Source organism: Camarhynchus parvulus, chromosome Z (genome assembly GCF_901933205.1).
Source record: "Camarhynchus parvulus chromosome Z, STF_HiC, whole genome shotgun sequence".
Lineage (NCBI taxonomy): Eukaryota > Metazoa > Chordata > Aves > Passeriformes > Thraupidae > Camarhynchus > Camarhynchus parvulus.
In genome coordinates this window covers 11,289,846-11,306,096 of record NC_044601.1, presented here as the reverse complement: position 1 = coordinate 11,306,096, position 16,251 = coordinate 11,289,846, and the positions used below count along the sequence as shown (strand labels likewise).

The 16,251-nt window shown below is 38.5% G+C and overlaps 1 protein-coding gene across 2 annotated transcripts; it reads right to left on the bottom strand.

The window, feature by feature from the left end:
* Positions 1–2,505: 2,505 nt before the first annotated feature.
* Positions 2,506–14,590, bottom strand: LOC115915406 (general transcription factor IIH subunit 2). 2 transcript variants are annotated; one of them, XM_030968789.1, is made up of 16 exons: positions 14,404–14,590; positions 14,119–14,273; positions 13,949–14,026; positions 12,957–12,993; positions 12,252–12,338; positions 11,324–11,374; positions 10,887–10,941; positions 10,024–10,129; positions 8,993–9,083; positions 8,746–8,833; positions 8,053–8,160; positions 6,837–6,900; positions 5,876–5,979; positions 3,867–3,969; positions 3,530–3,569; positions 2,506–3,095 (listed from the first exon to the last, which is right to left on the bottom strand). In XM_030968789.1, exons 2-16 carry the CDS (start codon positions 14,172–14,174, stop codon positions 2,976–2,978), a joined length of 1,188 nt encoding a protein of 395 aa, XP_030824649.1. In that variant the 5' UTR covers positions 14,175–14,273; positions 14,404–14,590; the 3' UTR covers positions 2,506–2,975. The 2 variants fall into 2 exon arrangements, with proteins under 2 accessions (XP_030824649.1, XP_030824648.1); XM_030968788.1 differs by having other exon boundaries at positions 14,119–14,590.
* Between the last annotated feature and the right edge of the window lie 1,661 nt (positions 14,591–16,251).

Here is a 16,251-nt window from a genome sequence, read left to right as displayed (position 1 = left end):
TTTTTACTCCTATTCTAATTAATGCATTTTCAGCATTTCCACTCTTGGAAATTAGCTATGAGTGTTGTTACAGAGGGAAACTTCTATTCCTACAAAGAATATATAAACTGGAAGGAAAGTGAGGGCTCTTGTCTTTTTGAAATCCTCTCTTTCCACATGGCAGCACTCTCTAGGCTCAAAAATTCTTGCCACAGTTGCATCCTCAACTGCACCACTGCCAGCCTTCCTTCAGCACTTTTAAGTCTGAAACATTTTACACATCTTCAAGACCTACAAGAATTTCTCACAGGCCTCCTAATAACCTCATTGATTGATCTTATGGCAGATACAATAAATAAGGAAATAAACAAGAATTAAGAAGGTTGGAGATTCCCACAAGCAAGGGAGACTTGAGAGCCAGTGAATCCCAGCCAAAGAGAACAGGTGGAGGGAAGATTTCCTCCGCACTGCTTTAAATACACAGGACACAGATGAAAGTCTTTATACACCAGAGAAATACTGCCTTAGTAAAGATTTTCTGGGAGCTGATTTTTCTGGTTTGAACTGTTCTACCAATGAGAAGGGTAGGAAAGAACAAACCAAATTATTGCTGTGACCACAAGGTGATAATGGAGTATATGACTGCAACTCCAACACAGTTTTTACTTTCATAAATAGAAGCTGGGTAGAAGTATGTTATTTTGGTATCTAACAAGAGAAGAAGGAGGATTTGAAGTGTTCTGACAAACCCCTTTTATTTCCATTAGAAAATACTGACTGCAAAGATGAAAATACTACCAGAAAACACTGTCTCAAGAGGCTGTCACCAGTATCAGAATATATAAGAGCCAGATGCTCAGAGCTTGGAGTGGCCTGCTAGACCAGAACACTCTATGTCCTTTTTCTGCTAGTTTTTAGTAATAGGACAGCAACCACCTGACAGCACAAAGGGTTTATAGGGATTGTCTGACTCAGCACAAAATGAGATGCAGATACTCAACAGTAATTTTTCTGACAACACAAGAGAATGACTGCACTCTATCCAGCAAGCAGGCACTATCAGTAGAAAAAGCATAGAAACAGCTTACTAACAATTCAATGAAAACTGCCTGAAATAAGTGAAAAGTAGCACGTATAACTCACATGAGGTGAGCATGAAAAATTGAACTAACATAAGAGGTTTGGGTTTGTTGCTTGTTTCTGTGTTAAGTTTCAGCTGTTACATTGCCATTTCTAATCTGACAAAAAACAAAGGTCAAAAATTAAGTCATATACACCCAGAGCAACTCAGTCACTGATATATTTACAATCATCACAAGGTAACTCAAGAAAACCCATTGTGATGTATTGCTACAGACACTGCACCTGTAACTTCCTTTTACTGAGGTGCAGCACATTACAATTCTCACAGGTTCAAGCTGCAAACACACTTTGAACAGATACTGCAAAATGGCAGTCTTGCATTTGTCTCAATTTCTACTCTTCAAAGTTCAGGTAAGGATGGACACTTTCCCTCCCGCACCCACTTTACTGTCTGTTGCTCTAGGGCTTAGCCAAGGAGAGAAGATGATGCGCACTTCTGTCAATTCAGTGTAGCTTCAGAACCAAACAGCGTCTTTTTGTCTTTAAGACTGAGTCCATCACACAATACTTTGTATTAACTCAGGTATTGCCCTTTTGCAAGTTCTCTGCCTTTCAGCAACCTTATCCTCCTACAAAAAAATTGAAACTTAACCCAGACACAGGAGTAATAGAATTCAGTTAGCTTTGAGTTGCACCATTAAAACCTAAAATATGTTTTCAGCACATTTATAACAGCTGTATTTGAGCTGCCTTACCGAAAGCCAAGGTGAATACTCATAATACTTGAAATTAATACGTGAAATGTCCACCAATTAATTGCTTAAAACCATCATTGTCAAATTCTAGAAAAGAGTATTTTGATCTTGTATTAGGTTGCAAATGCAAGATGTGGATGGGGGTGTGTAATCTATTGCCATCTGTTAGAAGTGGGGCAGTTTTCTTTATCTCTTCCACAACCAATCCTCTCTCCAGGAAATATCCTCTGTTAATGGGCCATTGAGTCTCACTGCACGACTGATAAAATCACATCATCCCATTGTGAGATGCTTCACCCAGGGGGAGGAGCCAAGCATTCCTTCCAAAATACAATCTGAGATACAGAACACAACAGGCAGTTTCTTCCCACTGGATTCCCAAAGGTATACCAGGCCTTACACCACCACTGGACAGTCAGAGGAAAACTGCACCCTTCTACAGGATCCCTGCTCCAACAGAATCACACATGTCACTGCAGGAGGACTGCAGCCACCATTCAGTCAGACTGCTAACAACACGCTGACCCACGGGGTGTCAGGTCATATTCTGACTCTGTCAGTGGTTTTTGTATTACTCCTTTTTTTATTTCTATTTTTCCTAATAAAGAACTGTTATTCTTACTCTCATATCTTTGCCTGAGAGGCCATTAATTTCAAAATTATAATAATACAGAGGGAGGGGGTTTACATTTCCCATTTCAAGAGAGGCTCCTGCCTTCCTTAGTAGACATCTGTCTTTTCAAACCAAGACAGATCTACAGAAATTCACCATCTGCCAAAACCAAAAGTTTGTAACAACAATGTGCAAAATGTATTTTCAGGGCTTCTTTTTGAACAAGTAATGAAACGAAGATGAATCATCACATTATCATAAAAAGCAGTTTTATCACTTTCACATTTACAAATATACATGTTATTATAATAACCGCTGGAAAAAGCCATAGCTCTTTAGACAAGAACGAATAATAGATACAGATAATTCAAGTATATATTAAAAGTAATAAAATAATAAGAAAATTAACATTTGCTCCTACTCCACTGTTCATCCCTCTGTAATCATCTTGTTCAGAGATGCATCAGTTAGAGCAATGGCTGAATAAACTAATTAGATTCATGCAAGAATGACAAAAATACAGCAATTTTTTAAAATATATGAGATCATACAGATACAGGAGCAGGGTGCTCGTGAATACAGCCAGGACAGCAGTGCAGCGAATCATGAACAAACAGATCGCACTCCACACAAAATGCATTCTGACACACTTTGCATATGTACACCTGTGTGGGAAGGACAAAAAGATAAGTCAAATTAGCAAAAATTATCATCATTGCTCTGCAGTAGGGCATCAGTTACATCATCATGATAATGTAAACAGACTGCACTGCTAGCACCACAGAAACTCAACTGAATTAAATCTTCTGGCAGCAAATGTACCCGCAGGCTTGAGCTCAGGTCACTGTAAATGCTTCCAAATGGCTGAGTGTAAATTCTTCTAAATGGGAAGCTTTTTTTATGCAGCTTCCTAGGAAACTACTTTCCACACTTCTACAGACTTTGCAGTCTATAAATTGTGACTGTTTAACACCTAAGTCTAATTAACCATGACTAACTTTCATAAGTATTCTTCTGGTGTTTAGAATATAATTCTAAAGGATCATCTCTATTTCTCACAGCCCTCAATGCAAGTTACAATGCCATTCAACATACTTACATTTTGATCTTTCATTTCTCCCTGGCAGCCTTGACAATACCTAAAAGCAAAATTTTATATTTTAACTGAAAAAAAAAAGGAGTCAAGACTGTGTAAATCAATGTTTTAAAAAAGATCTCATACATAGTAACAATTTCTGGCAATTATTTCAGCTATTCAACTGAACTCATTGATCATGGAAACTACAAGTATTTCTTAATGCCAGAGACGCCCCACACCACCCAAACACCCAGGATCTCCAGCAGCAAAGAAGCTGTTGCCAACTATTCTTACTTTTGTGACAAAAAAGTTATGGAATCCACAAGCACACTCCTTATCACAAATAAGATTTGCATACCGTTCCCCTTTGTATTCTTCCAGTGGAACTTCCTGAAAGGCATCTAAAGGAAACAAGTGATGGTAAGACCGAGCCAGGTGAGGTGCAGACACTAACGTAAGACCTGCAAAAAAAGAGACACCAAAATTGTTATAAGGGAAGATGTACTGAAAAGCTTTTCTGTATAAAATAAGGTAAAAAGAAAAAATAATAGTTTTAATTACTCAGTGGTTGAGAGCTTCTAAGAACTTTAAAAAGTAAAATGACTTGTTCCATTACCTAAACCTGTAATCCAGTTTTAAATCCAAACACAAAGAACAAGCAAACTGATAAAATTTCTACTGAAAATGTTTAACTCAGCCTTCAGAAACACATTTACAACACACAGTGGTGAAGTTAGGAAGCTCCTTTTGGCAGTGATGGCTCCACTGTATCACACCACCAGCTAAAATGATGCCCTGTTATGAAGCTCTACTACAGCTTGCTATACTACTGCCAAAACCATGCCACAGCCCCACTTCAGCTAACACTGGTCTGCTGGTTTTAAAATAGTTATTTTTTGTCACACTAACTATCATGTGGCTGTGTTTTGGGTCTATGTTGGAAATAAGGTTGATTAGGCAGGAATGTTTCCTTTACTGCTGAGCAGTGTTTACACACAATCAAGGCCTTTTCTGTTTCTCACTCCACCAGTGAGTAGGCTTGGGGGTGCACAAGGCATTGGGAAGGGATACAGTCAGGACTGCAGTCAACAGTGCACCAAGAGAACAAGAGAACATTGGGAAGGGATACAGTCAGGATTGCAGTCAACAGTGCACCAAGAGAACAAAGGGATATGCCATAGCATGTGGCATCATGTTCAGCCTATAAAGCTGGGTGGAAAAGGTGGAAAGGGAAGAATGTTCAGGATGATGGCATTTACTTTCTCAAGTAACTGTTACCCATGACGGAGTTCTGCTTTCCTGGAGATTCTACTGATGGGAAGTGGTGAATGAATTACTTACTTCGCTTGTCTCGTGTGCACAGCTATTGCTGTTAACTTTTCAATTGCCTTTAATGCCACCTGTGAGTGATCTCACTTTTACTCTTCTGATTCTCTCCCCATCTCACCAGTGTGTGGGAGTGTGTGGGGCTGAGTCGACAGCTGGGGTTAGACCATGAGAACAGGTGGGGCATAGGCCGGCACAAATGTCTCACTCACTCGTACTGTGAATGTACAAACTGTTGCTCTCCTGGTCACTGCAACTGTGGAGAATCCACTGCAGATACACAGGATTTCTCCAGTTACACTATTCCCTTGCTGGACTGAAACTCATGCTGGTGGGAAAAACTTGAAATTAAACTAGGATAAAGTGACCCAAACCCATAATTATTTCACCCTCTTGCCAAATACAGGCATCCTGGTAATACCTATTGTGTTTCAGTCATATGCCTGTGGAAGCTAGGAGAACAGTACTCCCTCACAATATTAATATTATAAACCACATTAATCCTCCCTCGCACCCTCACTAAGAGCAATGGAGAGAGGCATCATTGGTTGCACAGTCCATTAACATTTGCAAGACCAAAGGGCTCCCATTTACAACTCTACAGCTTGTCTTGTGTCACTGTGCAGATTGCCCTTGGGTTCAACTTGGAAATCTTCCACCCACATACACACGGAGGGGAGAGTACTTCTGTCCTCCTGTGCCAAAACATTCTATTTTCATGGCCTTGCACTGAGGACTCTGAAACATGAGTGTGTTAAGTTAAATGATGCTTCTTGAGAAGTTACCATTCCCATGTGCATAACCTCTCTTCCCTACTTTGCCTTAGGTATATTCCTTATACCAAGGAATATGATACAGCTTTACTGTTACAGGTATAGTCCTGAGAGGCATTTCTATGAAACTGACAACCCAGGTCACAGAAATGCAGGACTCTTTAAGCAGTGATGGCTTTTAATTAGTAAGTACAGCTGAATTTTTCTACCCCTTAACTCTCTTACCACAAACTCTTGATTCATCTGCTCACCTCTTCTTACTACTTACCACAGATTTTGCATTCCACAGGAAGCTCACAGTATTTGGCTCTGCACTGAGGACAAAAATATCCACCCAGTGTAAGACCTGGGTCATTGTTATTTTCCAATTGCCTACAGCAGAAAGAAACAATTCAGTACTTAAGAAATAATACCATGCTACTACATAAGTACAAATAATGTTTTCACATCAAATAATTTAAAAAGTTTCACTACATTGCATGTAACAGTTTAATGTGTAAGTATCAGAAAACAATTGATATGGACAGATATCAGTGACCACATTTTCTCACGGGAACCAAAGACCAAATATTTCCATATAAAGGAGCCAATCTTTAAAAATAAAGATATGAACAATAACTGCATGCTTGTTTCTTTTTAGAGACAAAAACATTCTATTGCCTCTAAGATGCACATAGTAACTATTCTTTCAAACAGCACACGCTGTTAGATGTTGTTTCATTCTGAATCAGACTCCCCTATCACCCTGGAAAACAATTACTCTTTTCATTGAGAAGTGCACTGGTACAGTCATCAAACAAGGCCTCTATTTTAAACTTCCCTTTAAAGTCATGTTAAGAAATACATAAAAAAATACTTTATTCAGATAATACCCTTCCAGCCTCATAATTATATTTTATAATGATAGTAGTAATTAAATCAAGAGCTGCAAGTAATTACTTAACACCTTGGAGCACCTGTGTGCCCCAATCACTGTGTAACAGAACTAAGTACCATTTACTACCTTGAAAAAACTTAAATGCAAATTTTAAAACACATATTTAACAGAGGATACTGTTAATACTGGAGTTACTAATGGAAATAAAATATCTACTGAGAAGTCACAAGACATGGCTAAGTCTTTTTTCAGATTATTTTGCAATACTTTCACTGATGAGCAGATTTTCTAAACATGACTAATTAATATTGAATTCACATCAGCTCATTGAATTCTAATCAATGCTACTTACGCCATGCTAAAGGAGGGCTTTGCATCTTGATCAGACAGAGAAGCAATAGTATGCTGAGGAAAACCTGAAGAGAAAAACATCCCATAGTAAAAATTTTAAACATGCAATAATGTGTCCGTTTCTTACTTCAATGAAGAAGTTCAAAGATTATTCTAGACATTCAGGCCTTTCTCTTTGCCATTTGTTATAACAGGAGAACTGATACACTCTTGCTATATCAAATTCTTCCCAAAGGTCTCTACCTACACCCACACCTCTCTGACTTTACTTCCCCTCAGCTGAAAAAGTGTCTTTGCCATAGACTTTGTGTTAACTGAAGTGCACAGGAACCCCATTTTAGAAGAACAGTTAGAAAGTAAAATACGTGAAATGGTAGGAAAGCAGAATGAGCAGCATACAAATGTTCACTTAAACAATAGTTTCTAATTAAGGAGGAAATATTTTTATAAGCATCCATTCAGCCTGTATTCACCTTCTAAGTACAGTATATGACAGATGAGACTACAGGACTTTGGAGACTGATATCTTTCTTTCCTTGTAAAATTTATTTTTTACAGATCATGTCAGGTGAGAAGTTGGTTTTTCCAACTGCTGCTCAGGCTTTACCTACGAGAAGTAAACCTTTTCATTATCTATACCTAGACATAAAAATACATGCATTCTTATCTATGAAAAGGATGGATGAAAGTGAGAACTCAATGCTCTACTTTAGCATTACAGTTCCTATACTGGTTTAACTCCAAGCTTAAATTTATTGAGAAACAGATAAGAAAAGAAAAGGTAATCTACTTCTTGAAAGAACACTCAAGAAGTTGCTAATAAATGTGTACTACCCATAGTTCTTAAATCAATTAATAGTTGTAATAGTTGCCTTCTGTAGGGAAAAAAGCAGAGGGAGAAATAATAGTTTTTCACCCTTTATTTCTAAGTATTAAATTTATAACAATTACTGTGCCATCAATATCGTTCCACTTCATTGTTTCCAAATTCTGTTCAGTAATTTGTCTTAATAAGCTTTATTTAAAAGCTGACTACTATGCAGGAATAACATCAACATCAAAAGTGATACTTACCTAGCAAAATAAAAGTTAAAACAAAAAAAAATTACACAATGTCTTTACTACGCGTCTTACAATTTGTATTGCCTTACACAGAAGAGGCAAATAAAGAAAAAGACAGAATCTCATGCTAGGAGTTTGACAAATCCATATCCTACCCATTCGAATAAGGGAGCACTCAGAAGTTGAACTGGCAGGTGGAGGACTGACATGGTGCATCAGCAGTTCCTTATAATGACTTTCATCCAAAATAACGTGGTACGTTCCTGTCACAGACAAAGAGATGCCTTACTATCAGGTTATGACCAAAATAAAAAATACAAACATATACTCCAAATGACAGAAAACGACTTAGGTAGAAAACACAATTTATCCAAACCTGTTCCTAAAAAGCAGCCCTGTTAATGCTACACTAAATGACAAGGCTTAAAACTAGTAATAACAGAATGTTCAATTAGATATGAAGACACAGAGCTTTTTCTCCAACATTAAACGGTAGTAATGATACTGTAAGAGTTACCAGTGTAGCAATGGATATTAACATGTTACACTGATGAAGTTTCACACCACATAGCTTTATATATGGGACAAAAGGTTTGCAAATATATGTATTTTTTCTCTCTAGAGCTGCAGCTACCAGCTGGTAGTAATTTCACTTACTACTGTATATTTTGTATATTTGGGCAACTCTTCAATTTTCTGCCAGCACAATGGGAAATACTTATCCTTAAAAATTACAAAATGCAGCAATAAATATATAATAAATTACTTACTTAATTTTGATTTTAAACCTGTGTTTAGTAATATAATTACTGTGTTAGTAATATAATTACTAAACTTCAGATACATACCACCAGTTTCTCGGGCAAGTACTGTACAAACTCGAACTTCAGCACTTAAGCCGATGACAGATACTCTGATCTTTACTGCTTTTAAACACTTAAAATAGAGAAAAAAAACATATTCAATTCATGTGCAGAACAAGAAACAGTAAAAAGGTTTAAGTCTTAAACAAAAATTAATTGGTGATAACACTGCAACTGTGTTTTGTCCAGCAGCTTGGGTGTTCAATGCAGTAGTGAAACTTCAGTTCTGTACCTTAATTAGATCATAGATGTTGGCTGGATCACATGTCGTCAGACTGCTGAGGACTACCAAAACCTCTCTGCTTGTATGTCCTGGCATGTGCCTAAGGAAAGCACACAGTTAATTTACTTATGCACACTAAACTATTTGTATGATAACATCTCCAAGGACCTTAATGTGTTGAAGTCAGAAGATGAAGATGACATGATATGAAGTCCTCTACAAACTGTGGTAAGATTCTGGTCCGAGCACCACATTTTCACCTTCTGAAAGCCAAAATTTCCAGTATCTAAAATACAGTATTTAATTGGCTAGCTGTTACCTGATTATTTCCTGTAATGAATCCTTTGTACCTTAGCCATACTCACATGTAAAATTAATCTCCAAACTAGCACACTGTAGTAAGTCTTCCTGACTTCTTAAAAACTCTAATCAGGTTTAAGTGTAAGTCCATTACTTTTAATTACTTCTAGTTCTTAGTTGAAAACTCTCTTCCTGATAGTATTTAAATGGCTTTTCATAACACTGATTAACCGCTTTGTTCAGTCAGTATCTTTAGCTGTAATTCTTTTTCAGTTTTCCACAAACTGGGATACATCTCAATACCTCACATTGCAAAAAAGTGCTCTGAATCTATCCTACCTGAAAACTGATCTTTCTAAAGTATGCCAAAACTCTCACAAGTTTATTGTGACACAATACTGTTCTCTTACATTATTAACCCCTAACTATGTCCTCTCTCATATCCCAGCCCTTCAGTAATAAAGAATTGTGTCTTTCATCACAATATCTACATACCATCATCAACTTGGTTTTCAAATTTCATTTCTGTAAGAAACACAACCCTAAATACAAGCATCTAGTGGTAGAAAATAAACTTCTGCACTACTAGAGTATTTAACTTAATGATTTGTATTGTAAGAGGAGATAGTCATCTTTTAAAAACTCAAGTCAGCATGATGCAAGATGCTACTTAGAAAAAATTCTGCCTCTCAAAAGTCACAATCACAAAGAAAACAAAAAACCTCCTTGTATATACTAACTTTAAAGTCTGCATGGCCAAATTTAGGGAATTATATAGAGAAGGCTCTCCACTGCAGTTCATATCCACTGCTTTCTTCAGAGCAGTTACATGCTTTTTCGAGTTTCCTGTAAGTGAAAAAATGAAATCAATTTAACTGATACAACAAGTTAAAGAACAGAAATATTTAAAGTGCTTATGTAATGAAGTGTACTTGTACAGCAACAGGGACTGGTTTCAGAGTGGAACAGGTCTGTATTTTTCCTTAGAAATTGGTATTTTGATCAGAATGCAGAAAAGAGTAAAGAAGACTTTTACTCCATTGGCACTCAGATGCTAGAAAGTTTAGAAGCCAAAAAAGAGTAAAATCACTGTTGGGTATTACTAAGCGCTCAACATGAGTGTGACATGTCCCACAAACAGGAAGAGTTTTGTTTCCTCTGTTATCCTCAAAGCATGGTTCAAAGATTGATCCTGAATTTCCTCCATGAAACCCGCGGAAGCCACAGAGACTGGCCTAACAGCAGGCAGGAACCAAACAAACCTTGACTTCTTAACATCTGATCAGATGTCACAAAAAATACAGATGTTGTAACATACAAAATTAACAAACAGGGTAGAAAATTAACTATAGGGAAACCAGAACACATCTGAATTGCATTCTGGTCGAGACTTGATCGCAAACAAGCGCACAATGAAATTCTGGATCAAAGCAGATCAAAATGTAGAGTATGGTTTCAAACAACTTGCAGTAATTTATCTTTTAAATTAAAACTAATTATGATAACATAACTTCATTTTCAGCAGTATATCAGGCAGAACTTAGAACACCAATGAAAAGGACAAAAATATCTGCAACTTAAGAAAAGAATACTACTTCCCTACCTGAGAGTTCTGTCATTTTTTCAGCTCTTTTACTCTTGGTTACAATTAAGCCAATCTGAAAAGGGAAAAAAAAGACCAAACTTTTCTTAGGAAGTTTTACAATGAGTTTATTTAGAATTTTACTGTATTTTTTTTACATCTTTATGGACCAGAACTGTTTAACCATACAAGGCTCTAAAAGTTTTACTTCAGCACAACATGAAGCAGCACAACATGATGCATCAATTTATAAACACTCCCGTACTTTCATTACTTCTGCCAAAAAGTACAAAAAGAAATCTTCTAAAATTTTAAATTGCAGAAACAAGAATTTCACTAGACATGAATAAAGGATGGGAAGGTACATAAATTGAAAACAGTTTACTTGGTAGTGTTATAACCAAAACTATCTTTTAAAATAGTTTTCTGCTATTTGTTTCTTGCATGGTTGCACATACCTGACTAATAGGATTCTGGTCAAAGTACTCTTCAACAAAATATTCCAATAACTATAAAGAAAAGTTAAAGCAGTTAAGAACTAATTATACTTTTATTACACATGCATTAAGTAGATGCAAAACATCTACTAAACTAAAAAAGCAAAACAAAGTAGTTGAGTAACACAAAAAGGGGGAATGAGCCTTTTCTTTCCATTCTTCTTTCACCCTATCCCTCCCCCTTCATCCCAAGTAATCAATTAAATGAGATTTCAGAAACTACACCCCCTCTTATTTTATTCATGTCCTATGTTAAAGTTCTAGATTCCTGCTGTTTCAAGTGGAGGTTTTCAATACACCAAAAAGCACTACTCTGCACAAAATGATCAAAATCCAGGTTTACAGGCTCAAGTACTGTTGGAGAAGACCACACAGAGAAGACTGTTGGAGAAGACCACACAATGTATACAGTTCAATATTATATATTCATATGTATTAAATATCAATACTGGATACAGTGGAAATACGCCCACAATCTGAAACAGCAATCCAGTTCAACACTCATCTAGCATCCTTTCAAATAAGAATTCATAAAAAACCCAACTGTAAGAAAAAAATACAAACCAATTCTAGATGTGTAATGAGAACATGTCATCCCCTTAATTTGGGCAACACTTAATTTCCACATAGTTTCCAAACATGTCTTCCCATAATATGCCCGTGCAAAGTGTTTTTGCTGTACAGAAGTACATGTGCAAGGCAAAATAATGCCACACAGATTTTACTACTCAAAAAATACAAAAGTGACAGGCAGAAATAAGGAGACAAATGTAGGGATGAGAGAGGAGGCTATGCAGATAAAGGAGACTGCAATTCTTTGAAATGCAAAATGTAACCAGTTTATAGAGAAACAGTGACTCAATAAGAAAAAAGTTGAGTGCAGGAATACCTTCAGAGTGCAAGTAAGTCTGTTTGGCTTTAAGTCTTGGTCCTCCATCGTTCTTGATCCATCAACAACCACGTAAAGGTGACGCATCTGCATTTCCATCATATGTGAAAATCACTCACAGACTATGTATTGAAATGAATTAATTATTCCATTTACTTTAAAAAGCCACTACTTCCTCTCTCTGACAGGGAAGATTCAGTAGATCGAGAGGTGCAATTAACAGCAACTGAAAAGTAATGCATTCTTCCATTTTTTTTCTTAAAATGAAAAAAAACCCCTTCTCTTGAAAAATGCACACTGTTCTTCTCCTCTCATGACAAGCTACAAAACACACATAGTTTGAACATTCATGTCTTCACCTGAAGAGCTCAGTGTTGTACAAAGCAATGTGGTTATTTACAATCCATTTCCGTCATGTCCATTTTTCACATGAAGAGAAATGGACAGGGTGATCTAACTTCTGCTGCCAAACACACCCTGTGTGTAAACCCTCCAACCCTGAATAGCCATGCTTCACATACTGCCAACAACTACACACTGCCAACAAACAAAGAATGCTTAAAAAAACCAATAAATAACAGCAGAAACCACAGGGTTTGGTATAAAGTATGCCAGGCCAGCAGAAGTGTATTTCAGATCTGGCATACCACCTCCAGCCAAATAGTTTTGGACTAAGGACAGAAGAGGGTTGAGGTATTAACATACCATTCCAAGCCGAACTTGTCCATGGTGTTCATAGAGTCTAACAAAACACAAAATGATTTAAGTCAAATGCAAATGAGTGAATGGCTCCTAAAACAAAAGTCCAAACAAATCCAGTACTAGACTTTTGGCTAAAATGTAGAAGCAACAAACTGCTGGCAGTTATTCATGCTGAAAACCCCCACAGCTCAATCACAGATTTCACAACTCTCAGAAAATAAATAAGATCTATTTCTTACTACCAGGTTTAATGAAGCTTTAAAATTTTATCCAAACTTGACAAATCAAGTTCTACCATAACTTGAAATAACATAAAACGTAGGATTTTCTTCTAGCCATTTTTCTGAAATTTGAAACAGAAATCTGTAGCCATGATACCAGAAGGTAGACTGTTGTGACAGGACAAGGGGCAATGTATTTAACTAAAAGAGGGTTGATTTAGACTGGAGATAAACATGTTTCTACCACGAGAGTAGTGAGGCACTGGAGCAGGTTGCCTTGAGAAGCTGTGGATATCCCATCCCTGGGAGAGCTCAAGGCCAGTTTGGATGGGGCTCTGACCAATCTGTCCAATGAAAGGAGTCCCGGCCCATGGCAGGTTGGAGTGAGATGATCTTTAAGGTCCCTTTCAACCTAAACTATCCTGCAATTCTCTGATTTGTATACTAAAAGAAAAATAAACCACTGATCGAAGATTCCTCTAAGCTGTGCAGATTGCAGCTGCAGTGCTCTGCAGCGTTTCATCAGATCAAGACCTGCAGTTTGCATACACGTGGGATACACAGCCTGTATACATTCAGTGTTAAAAGATAAAAATTAATTTTTCACCATTTTTCCTGGCACACCCCTGCCCCTCTGAAGGAGAAGGGCCATGAAAACATCCTGCAGTCATGCCTTATGGTTAATTTATCCCACAGGAACCAGTTTCGGGATGATCAAGACCTTATAACTGACCAAATCAGTGCTATTAGCAGGCTCGTGGCCACACCACGTACCTTTTCCTCTTTGCCTTGAAGAGAATGTCCTCGATGGTTGCCTTCAACGACCCGGATTCGTCTTCCTTAAGAATTTCCCTACGCAGAACAGACTGTTACAGTGGGCAGAGGCGAGGCTTTTCCTCCTCTTTCGCCAGAAAGGAGAGAAAGGTGAGGGGGGAAAAACACACCATGTTCTTTCGTAGCCTCCTTCCCAGCGCTTGGTCCGCTCGGGTTCGTCATCCATCTCCGCGGCGGCTGAGGGGACACCAGGGGAGATGCGGGGCGCTGAGGGACAAGCGGGGAACTCCGGGGAGATGAGAGAGTTCAGGGGTGACGAGGGGGACTGCGGGAAGAAGAGGGGGGTGAGAGGGGGTCTGAGAGGAGACGAGAGACACTGAGGGGGATGAGAAGAGCCGAAGGGGCCCAAGGGCAGCCGGGGAAGGCTGAGTAGAGCTGCAGGACACGGAGAGGACCTGACTCGCGCTCGCAGCCAGGCCCCGCCGTCCCCGACACGTTGGCGCCCGTCCTCTTCCGCCTCGGTGCTCCGCCAAACCGTCCCGGCCGCCGCCCGGGCCGCGGAGCGACCGTTCCGGGAAGGTTCCGTTGTGTTTTCCACAGCATCATCAAAATCCTCCGAGTGCGGTTATGGAGACGACTAGCGCCTAGGGAAGACGCCTGACGGAGACCTCACGGAGACATCGGTGGAGAGGACGAGCGCCTAGGGAAGACGCCTGACGGAGACATGCTGCGCTGCGCCGTGAGGAGCCCCTCGCTCGTGTGTCCGGCACAGCCGCCAGGCTCACGGCACTGCCTGGGTGTCGGTGGCCCTTCTGCAATTATCCGAAGACATTTCAGTAATTAATGGAAGAACAGGAACCTGGAAAAAGCACTGGATTTTAACACATGATTGTGCTCATACGCCGGTTAATGAAGACAGCCATCTATCACCCCGCCAGCAAGAGCAAGAAGTTTCAGGTATTTTGATGTTAAGTAATCATGTTTTCCATCTACCTAAAATATTTCTGAGTATTCATGTCACGTCACCAAGAGTTTCCATTTCATAAGCACCACAGCGAGGATTAACTCAGAGCAAGCTGAGCTAATTGCTGATTGCTCTGCAGAGCAATTAAAACTTTACAGGATACAGTGGAAGTATGCCAAGACCGGGCTTCAGCTCTTGAATTGCAGGAAAGTTACTGAATGTCCGTTTCTAAGGAGTCTCACTCTGCATCCAAGTAAGACAATACATGAGGAAGAAAACGTGTAAACAGTAGTAACAATCCTTGAAGCAAGACTGGGGCAAAAGTAACCACTTCTGTACCCTTCAGCTTATTGCATTTATCAGGAGAAGTGTATAATTATAACAGAAAGAGAGGAAAACTTAATTAGCTTTCAGTTAAACCATACCTGGGAAAAACCAATTATTTTTTGAAGTAAGCAATCTGAAGACAGGAAAAGAATTCTTTGAAAAGTCAGCATTTTCTTCTTGGAACTGAAATAGTTGTTGCTTGAACAACTCCAACTAGAACATACACCATTTTTTTCTTTAGAAGGAAAAAGTCTAATCTATAAAACAATGAAATGAAGTGTCTTCTAAGCTAGCACTTTGAATAAAATAAGTGAGAAATAAGATTTCTTTCAGAACAGGAGTATTTTTTATTCTCAAGACCAAGAATCTCAGTGCTGGACTGGAACACAGGATATACAGTAATTTTGTAAAACTTTATTGTGCAAGTGCTTGAAATCCCACCACAATTTTGAAATTCATAAATAACATACTGGACACCTTCATTTACAATTTCAAAGCAGTTATGTTTTTCATTGTCATGAGCATTTGGAGTCACTATGCTGCCATGAAAGCTGGTCAGGCTGTAATGCAAGACAAAATTTTGGGTATGTTTGTTAGTCATTACTTTATGTGGCCTGAAAAAATGTACAGTTAGTAAAAAAGTATGCCAATCTTGCCACATTTGTCTTGATCAACTGCTTACAAAGACAAGAAGAAACACAAATACAGTTTAGACACTACGGTATTTGTAGAAACACTAACAATCTTGAGCATCTCAATTTGTAGATCTGTGAAGCCAGGTAAGTGTTTTCTAAGAGGAAGACTGAATGATAAAACTTCTTGTTGTATACACTCAGGGTTTGAGGACAGGCTGTAATTAAAAGCAAGCCCACTGATGTAAGGCAGCATTCCTTGGTGATTAATTTGTTAACTACCCTCTGCAACAACCCAGACACACGTGTAAGACCACACAGCACATTGTTTACACATACATGCAAAAATGTAGGTTCAGAGCTGAGCCTAGAGGGACTGC

Bases quoted from the DNA above. Each gene is read 5' to 3' on its own strand.
- LOC115915406 (XM_030968788.1), bottom strand. From the start codon at position 14,174: ATGGATGACGAACCCGAGCGGACCAAGCGCTGGGAAGGAGGCTACGAA. The intron at 12,339-12,956 runs GTATGTTAATAC...ATGGAAATGCAG, and splicing joins GACAAGTTCGGCTTGGAATG to ATGCGTCACCTTTACGTGGT. The intron at 3,970-5,875 runs GTAAGTAGTAAG...CTTTTTTTGCAG, and splicing joins TGTGGAATGCAAAATCTGTG to GTCTTACGTTAGTGTCTGCA.